The sequence below is a fragment of the Sinohyriopsis cumingii genome, chromosome 2, assembly GCF_028554795.1.
Source record: "Sinohyriopsis cumingii isolate HCF-2022 chromosome 2, ASM2855479v2, whole genome shotgun sequence".
In the NCBI taxonomy this organism is placed as follows: domain Eukaryota; kingdom Metazoa; phylum Mollusca; class Bivalvia; order Unionida; family Unionidae; genus Sinohyriopsis; species Sinohyriopsis cumingii.
This window is the reverse complement of record NC_142962.1, coordinates 132182361-132191851: the sequence shown is the minus strand read 5'-3', so window position 1 is coordinate 132191851 and position 9491 is coordinate 132182361. Positions and strand designations below refer to the sequence as shown.

The window sequence follows — 9491 nt, the reverse complement described above, 5'->3', positions numbered from 1 at the left end:
ACGTAACATAAGACCAGCTATATATAATAAAATTGTCCGATACTACTAAATGTACTTTTTGTTTTAGGGAATGTCTCCCGTTGGGTTCGGAATAAAGTGAACATAGATATTATGCAAAACCTTTTATATCGGGAGATACTTGCAGACCATTTACCCCTTTCAATTTAGAGATTATATTTCACAATAATAATATATATCTGTTTGTATGTATGTATGTATTTTCTATGTATGTATCATACGAACGCGTATATATATATATATATATATATATATATATATATATATATATATATATATATATATATATATATATATATATATATATATATATATATATATATATATATATCCTCAACTCGGGTGATGGACACGGCGGTTGAAAACGAGCTCTAAGAAACAAAATCTTTTTATCCTCTTCCATCTGCTGTGGCAAGGCTTTGAATCAAATACATTCTACGCAGTTTATACATTCCTAGGAGTCAATTAAAAGCAAGTGTTTTGGTCATAGGATGTCATTTTTATTCTAACAATTTTATCTTAAAGTAAATAAATCAAAATATCACATACTTTAAACCAATTTCTGGTTATGAAAATGTCACAATAAACATGACAGATATTAGGAGAATTTTGTCATTTAAACAATAGACGTTATTGAATAAAGTACAAATCTTCTGTTTACCTACTGCAAGAATGTTTAATATCTTAATGAACTTCAGCTTCAAAATGCTGAACAGTTAAAGCTGGGTTACATTGATGCCAGATCAAAATGTCAGCAGCTAAAAATCGTTTTCATAGATGACTAGCTGAGGAATTGTGCAAGAACACAAATATTTTGAAACTACCCTTCTTAAGATTCTTCATTAATTAAATTTTACAATTAAAAAAACAAAAATCTTAATTTAATTAAAAATTAAAAATGGATGAGCAAACAATATAAGGTTTGGACTCATGGGCTAAGTTTCATAAACTTCTAATTTCTTCATAGCATAAAATGGCACGAAAACGTTTCACCTTGGGTCTTATACACCCTGTGACCCGACATCAATTTCATGGTCTATAAACAAATATTTTGTTAGTACATGATAACCCTTGAGAATTCCAATTAAAGAGAAACACTTCTAGACTAATAAAACAAGCTAACAGCCAGTCAAAAGACACTGCACAACCATAACTCTTCATGGTGTCTATGGTATAGATAAGCTTGTCAGTATAATGGCTCGTTAATCAAAGAATGTTTATGGAATTCAAATACTAACGGAGATTCGAACATCTGGGGAAAAATTGGTTTTCTTTCTTATAATGAATTATACGACGAATTAAAACATGCATCGTTAAAATCGTCCATTTATTTGGATTTATTCATAACTTTCACGTATAAATAAGAAAAAGATCAAATATCAAATATTATATTCTCCAACAATTGGTAAAACCTTCCACTACCGTCTCAGAATAGTACTAAGTAACCTTTTAACTTCTTACTGTCATAATTTCAGAAGAGAGTTTAGTTATGACAGAAAGTTTACATCAGCTGTATCCCCTTGTTGTTTTGAGAGATAGGATGGCCTCATTTGTGTATAGGTCTAACCGATCTTTTAACTACATGTATAATTTTAAACCTTGTTGGTAACATACCTAAATGCCATGACTGTTAAGAAAGGATGGGTGTTTATTCCATTTTGTGATTGGCGAATATAACAATTAAGTTTCAATTTTTGGCTGTAAAACAGAAACAATAAAAGTTTAATTCAAGTACGAACTAATATATAATTTAAATTCATACATATGACAAGATGAAAGTCTGTTGGTTTAATACCTCAAAACAGATGCGTAATAACCTAATACAACTAAATAATCTGGACAAAAAATGCTTTTTCATTGAATTGTTTAAACACAATCTTTGAATCCAGAAATTTCCTCAGTGAAAGTCATATGTACAATTCAATTTGTATAGGCAAAAAATTTAACTTATTTCAATATCATACATACGTACAAAAAAATTAACCTTACAAGTCTCAAAGACGAAGTGAGCGTTGAATCTTGTTTTAAAAAGAGGTAATTATTAAATTAAGAAGGGGTGGGGTAAATATGATCACGTATTTAGATAGCTTAAGCTGAATTTTAATAAACACATTCAAGAAAATCCAGCACATCTTAAATATGAACAAATCTATGCTCAAATATCACAGATAGAATTGTATCTCCAGAACAACCTGAGTGCTACTGCAATATTGCATCTGTTAAATTAATTGTATTCTGAATCGAAGTTTTCTTTCTTAAATGACAGTTTAATAATTAATCATCAGTAATGACAGGTTACCAAGTAAAACGTATTTGCTGCCAAATATCTATGTTTGTATTTTATATTTCAAAATTATATTTTATGAATTAAAATATAATTTCATCGCGAATTTGTATTTCGACAAGACATTTTTGAAGTTTAAGTCGCTTGTCCTTTTGGAATCTCAGTGTACGAACATAAACAAGAAGACATAAAAGGTAGAATGTCCTTTCTTGCACTCTTGTCACTTTGAAACGAGGCACAAAGAATATTTAAAACAAAGACTACACCATCTCCATGGTCGTACCATCTTTAATGCAGTCCTGAGTATTGGAGGCGAACATGTCGAGCAAGTGGATACATTCTGGAGACGTTTCCACTTCTTTTGCCATCGTCATCAAGCTAGTGCTGCTGTCCACATTCACGGTATCTGCGCAGTCTTCGTAAAGAACATTATTCCACAGTATATCTTCTATACATTGGCCTAATGCTGTGGGAGAAGAGGAATCATTCAAATGATCTCCGCCAACATGATTGCTATTCTTTGAGTGAGACGTTGACCATAAGGAAGTCTTTGAAAACTGGTTAACCGTCCGATATTCCATGCCGACTTTTGATTGTAAGTCACATGGAGGTGGGATCTGATCAAGAATCGGTGTGGGCGGCACTTCAGCACTCCAGTAACCTGAGCAGTTCGAGTTCTTATCACAGCCTGTATCAACAGCAATGAGTTTAGGTCCTAAAATAGAACCGGATTGAGTTTTATTTAGAAGACTGGATTTAACATCCGACAATCGGCGCATTCGTGCGGAACTATCTTCTTCTTCCAAAAAGTACGTCAGCAACTCCCCCTTGCCCTGAAAGAAATTAAGCGGACTGCAAGACATTCCTTTTATAAATATTGTTAAAAAATACCCGTATGACAAAAAAATCGGAAGAGAGATTTCTCAAGAAAATAAGAAACAAATAACCCGAACAAATAAAAGCAATTATGATATTAAGTATGTAGAGAGACAACAATTATTCGTGGGGACTTGTGCCAAGTGTCACGTTAGTCGAAACCAAAGAATGGTCTCGCAACGATACGTTTACTTCTAGTCCATTAAAATATGTAATGAGTCTGTGCTATTTTATGCCATCTTCACTGTGAGGATAAACATTTGAAACCAATATATGCGTTGACAGTTGTAGACATCATGAAGTCATCAAATATTGTGTCAAATATGATTTTTGCCTTAAGTCTCTCCCCTTCCTAATTTCGACTTAATCAACATCACTGAGATTATTATTATCAGCAATTAAACTCAGATTGTCTCCCTTATTAATAAAAACTCAAAACACTTCTAGTAAACGCAAAAGTTGAGGATTTATTGATATGATCAAACCACTGTTTCATTGTAGATGTTGCATCTATCAATATTGATGCAAGAAAACTCACCTTCATTTTGACGTATCCTCGTTCTAACAGCGTATAGCCTCCGAGCTTTTTCAGAATGGCTCTACATTCTGAGCTGCAGTGGATTTTCAGTGCTGAAAAACACAAACAATATCAAGATACATTTAAATACTAGTGTATGTTAAATATCAAAATGTGCACCAATGCAATGGAAACCTGTTGAAATAAATAAAGAAAATTCTTAAACTTGGAAATCAATTACAAACAAAACACCTAATGACGAGTTGTAACAAGTAAGCAGCAAGCCAAGACCTGAGAAAGGTTTTTTAGGGTTTGCATTGAAATGTCCTTGAAGTTTAAAAGGATTTTTATTGAAAAGACGACGCATTTTCAAATACTCTTTGAATAATGTCAATAGCTCCTTAATTGTATCTGAAAAAATACAAAACATTTGCACTGAAAAAAAAACATATCACTCATGAATTCGGAATTTAGCAATGTACGCATATCTGGTAGTTCAAAAAACATGTAACACTGCTCGTCGTTAATAGAAATAGCGTTGTTATCTCTTAGTACACAAACATGTATGTTTCTCTTACTTTTTGCATTTTTATAAAATGATAAACAAGATATTCCATTTTAGCACAAAAAACTTACTACTTGAAAATGCATATAACTCCTTACAAACTACTTGAAACGTTATTGAAATCGAGTTGTTTTCCAGAGCTGTGAGATCCGTGTTCAAGCCCCACCTACAAATGCCCCTCCTTCCTAGTTTTATTGGCGCTGTAGTCAAATCGCCAAAACCAAACATATGTAGGCCTCCGGTTATTAGTAGCTGGCTTACGGTGGAGATGTTCAGTACCTGTTAGTCACATCCACTGCGGATGAGTGGGAGCATGGACGCGTCAAATCATTCTCTGCTAAAAATGTCATAAATCTCTTCAGCCATGATGCATTTGTTGCACAGACTGGTGCTCAGTTGGATGGACAGTCCACCATGTGTTGGCTCTCACAAGTTTCAATGTGGTTTCAGCGAGAATGTACCCACCCAAAAACATGCAGAGCCCGAGGGACAGCGCCTTGATATCTAGTACTACATTCTCCAGTCGTTTCGCCCCATGAGCATTTGTCTGGTCGTTGTTTCCAATAAAGACCGTATATTTCACATATTTGTGTCACCGTTTACTCGGACGAGATGTCACGATAATCCAGAAAGATCATATACATATCAACCTGTCAGGAGCAGAAAGACAAAAAGACGTACTCATCATATTCACAGATAGCTTTCACGGTGTATGCGAGAATGCGCATCACGTGGCGGATTTATACTAGAGTATGGAGCAGAGAATGAACAAGATGACTGTTTACATGCCACTGCACAAGAGCCTGGTAGGTTAGGCGTTTGGTGATTGTCATTAAAAAAGGCATTTGTGACAAATGGTTTACTGGCTTCGTTGCGACCAGGCTACCCAGTACAAGGGGATTCTGGACTTCAGACTAACCGGTGGGGCCCCGCGTGGTCGAGTGGTCTAAAGCGCTCTCCGTTACGGATCACTGTCCTCTTACCTCTGTCTGCGCCGGTTCGAGTCTCGGATTCAGCCAATGTGGATATGTGAGAAAGCTTGCCAGTAGCTTCTCGTGGGTCGATGGTTCTTTCCGGAGTTTTCCCGGGTTCTTCCTCCACCATTAATACTGGCCGTCATGTATAGCCTATCGTGTGCTGAAAGATGGCGTTAAACTCAACAACAACATGAGACTAGCCGAGAAACAGTAAATGTCTGCGATCATTTATATTATGGAGCGCTCTGAAATTTGGGTACATACAAAGTGGAGAATGTTTAAGTTTATACGAGGAAATTTTAATGTAAGTATCTAGCTAGTTTCGTCCTTATTGGATTAGAGCTAGGTTTGTTGTTTTTTTATCTCTGCATCGATTATCATCTGTCATTAATTGGTATTTATCAATTTCATCCAAAACTATCACAAAATCCTCATCTGAGATCTACCCATTTTTAGGAGTTTCATAGATGCATTCTGATATTGTCTGTATTTTGGCATGTGCTAAATCGATAACCTCGTCGTGCTATGAGGCTTTTAGTATGATTATATAGTTTGCATTCGTGATGGCTAGTCCGCCTTGCCTTCCATCACAGTGATAAATTAATGAGTAAATTCCCTTATAGCTTGTAGATGTCACGCATAAGCTTATACCTATGAAAATATTGTCTTTCGCCCCACTGCCGCATAGGTAAAACCTTCGAGATATGAAGTACGTGTTCATCTCGGTTTACCTGGAGAAAGTTATAGTCCCAAAAGTACTCGCTCATCATTCCTTCGTATTTGAAACTTTTGAATATCTAATACTCTATCTTTATTTTTTAAAGACCCGACAATAGTAAAGTAGACGATTTTATGTAGGTCAGTTATATTGCTGATCACTCCTTGTAATGGCATATCCAAACATACAACCGGTAGAAGTGTTACCAACCCGATGGCATGATAGCATACGAAGACATAAGGTAAAAACATTCGTTCTAAGTAAATTTGTGAAACTCATCCCAACTTCGTCATACAATATCAGCAAGGGTAACAAAAACAGTCCGGATTGCATTACAATCCAGATTTAAAAGTAGTGGGAGTGCTCAAGTTCTATATTTTTCTGCTACAGGATGCCCAGCTGAACGTTGAAAGCGGGCAGTTTATCTCGAGTCAGAATGAAACATCCAGTTCGCAAGGATGAAGTGGGCTGCTTTTCCTTACTTCTCCATAAACTTGCAAATCCAATCGAGATGAAATACCCCGTAAACAAATACTTTGTCAAAACGTACGACGTCCCAAGGCGAGAAATCATGCGGCATAAATTTCGCATCGTCGCTAGGGTTCTACGGGCGCCGACATAGTAGAATGTTCACGATGTACGCTGTCAATACTTTTTTATGCATTTATCCCGGCCAAGCATTCTATCATGGAACTTGCATGCGGCACGAGCCAATCGGCTTGCAATGCTGCTTATAATTCCAAGGATAATTTCTCGCAAAGAGAAGCGGGGCCGCTCGATCTAACCGCCAATATGGTTGGTTACTAGTGACGCCATGCGGTTACTAATCTACAACTGCCTCATGTCTGACAGGTAATCGTATGTATTGTATAGCCCATCCCGCGCCCATGCTCATCTACCTGAAGAGTCGACACACTTTTAGGTTACTTGACCAGAACCAGAAACTGGCTTATTCCATGCAGTGGAGAGCCTTTGGAGCTGAAAGTTTGGTGTCTACACAATCTGAGAGTATGGCGACCGTAGTGTCACCCAAGGCGGAGGTTAGCTGGTGTAGGAGCACAGACATACCGTCGATAATCAGAAGAGACACTATCCTGGATTGATTGATTGATTGATTGATTGATTGATTGATTGATTGATTGATTGATTGATTGATTGATTGATTGATTGATTGATTGATTGATTGATTGATTGATTGATTGATTGATTTTACAACGCCTCAAAATAGGGGACGGTATATACATTACATACAAGTGCTCAAGGTGACAGCATAAAGTTATAGCTTAGAATAAATGCTTATTCTTTCAAGAATTCTATAACACAAGTGACGTTTATTGTATCAAAAAGTTCCTTCATATGACATGTATGACACACATTGCAGTACTGATCGCGCGAAAGTTGGAGGTCGAAACACTATCATTAAATGCTTAACAGTAAATGGTTCATTGCAAGAAACGCACGTTGGCTGGTCTTCGCCTTTTGGCATGTGGGAGTGAGTTAGATAAGTACGACCCATTCGAATTCCTGCAATGACAACCTTCTCTCTTCGGATGGTTCTGTAGGAAGGAGTCCATTCTCCTAGGGTTGGCTTGATTGCATCAAGTGTTGTTATTCATTGCTTCATTCCATGATGCCTGCCACATCTGACGTAAAGATTCGTTGATAATAGGTTTACAATCAGTATACGGTATTTTAAAATCAGATGATTCTAGGAATAGGGCCATTTTAGCAGCGCGATTTGCTTTTTCATTACCTTTAATACCAATATGACTGCGTAGACAACAGTATAATATATTGTGGGAGGTACTTAGGTAATTTGATAGCATACTGTATGGAAAGCATTTCTATACCATGTGATAAAGGTTGTTTGTTCGCTTCAGCGAAGAGGCTATCGCGTGGGGATGTTGTAAATGCTCCCAGAGCGAGTTTTATTCCTTGATGATGAATTGGGTCAAGCATCTTCAAGTATGACTTTCTAGCTGAACCATAAACAACGCAACCATTGTCCAATCTGGAGCAAATAAACGCTCAATATAAATTGAGGATGACTTTTTTATCAGCACCCCAGTCAATGTGCACTACTACTTTACGTAGATGTGCAGTCAATGTGCACTACTACTTTAAGCAGATCTAGAGATTTCAAGCATTTAGTTTTCAAATTCTTTAGGTGTGGAATAAAAGCCAGTTTTCTGTCGAAGATAATACCGCAAAAACTTTGTTTCCTCAACAAGTTCAATAGATGTTCCGTCCAGCGCGAGGTAAGGTTCATCATGATGTCTTCTTTACTGACAGAAATACATACATAACGTTTTTGATTTCGAGAATTTGAAACCGTTAGTATTGGCCCAATTTAAAATCTTGTTGATATTTCGCTGTAGTTGTCTTTCAATTGTATGCATGTGCTTTGATCGATACAATATCAGAAAATTATCAATGTACAAGGAGCAATCCACACCAGGAGAAAAACACTTGATGATTATATTGATGTTGACGTTGAAATGCGTCACAGATAAAATACTGCCCTGGTTTGGGAACTGGTATTACTGTTGTTTGTTTCCAAATGTTTGGTACATTACCAGTAATCCATAAATGATAAAGATTTCCAGAAAAAAAAAACTGTTAATGATGGTTCTGGTAGGTGTTTCAAAAACTGGTAATGTATATCATCAGGCCCAGCAGATGTATCATGGGCCTTATTCAAGGATTCAATAAGTTCTAGCAGAGTTATTCGATATGAATTTCAACTGTGTCTTTTCTTTTTGCCTTCGGAAGGCTTCTGAATAAGTATTCTATGAGGGACTTTTAGAGAAACTATCAGCAAGTATGTTAACTATGTCATGTATGGAATTGAATTCTTGTTGTTTTGTTTCGGATGTCGGAAAGAATTGAGTTTTTTTCCATTTCATTTGATTTTGCGGATCGTGTCCCAGACTTTCCTTATAGAGGAACGAGAATTTAAAGTTAAAACATATTTTTTCCATGATTTACTTACTTTAATCGTGCGGAGAGCTTTGTCCCGAACAATACGATACTAAGTTAAATTTTCTGGCGTTGGATACTTAGTGAATTTTTTCAGTGCTTCTCGGGGTTGTCTAATGGCTTCCTTACATTCATTGCTGAACCACGATTTTGGGGTTCTTGTACAATTCGGTGAGGACATGGGAATGTAATCTTCTGCAATCTGGATTAAGACAGAAGTAAACTACTGAATAGGGTTATTGTCGTTTAAAACGGTATTCCTCTTGAGACTAGCTGTGTTTACAAATTTTCCAGTCCGCCTTCTTTAAATTCAATTGTGGAATTGCTTCAACGATTGTAACGTTACTGTTCTTAAGAGAGATTGGAAAGTTGTCACTGCTGTGAGGGTCATTAGCGACCTTCCAATTATAATCCAAAAGTAGCGAAGGAGAACAAATTGACAAATCGATACTCGTGCATGTATCCGTTCCTGGTTGTAAATATGTCGGTGATTTGGTGTTATATAGACAAAAATCGTGTCTAGCAATGAAATCTTCTACCTTTTTGCCTCTCTCGCT

General features: G+C 36.4%; 1 protein-coding gene across 1 annotated transcript in view; it reads right to left on the bottom strand.

Annotated features, from left to right (window-relative positions):
• Window positions 1–508: 508 nt before the first annotated feature.
• Window positions 509–9491, bottom strand: part of LOC149805856 (guanylate cyclase 32E-like) — a 112340-nt gene continuing 103357 nt past the window's right edge. Inside the window, exons 19-20 of the mRNA XM_089950581.1 lie at window positions 3717–3808; window positions 509–3135 (exon numbers count right to left, since the gene is read on the bottom strand). Coding sequence (XP_089806707.1) covers window positions 2563–3135; window positions 3717–3808 — 665 coding nt within the window. The 3' untranslated portion in view covers window positions 509–2562. The remainder of the gene's footprint in view (window positions 3136–3716; window positions 3809–9491) is intronic.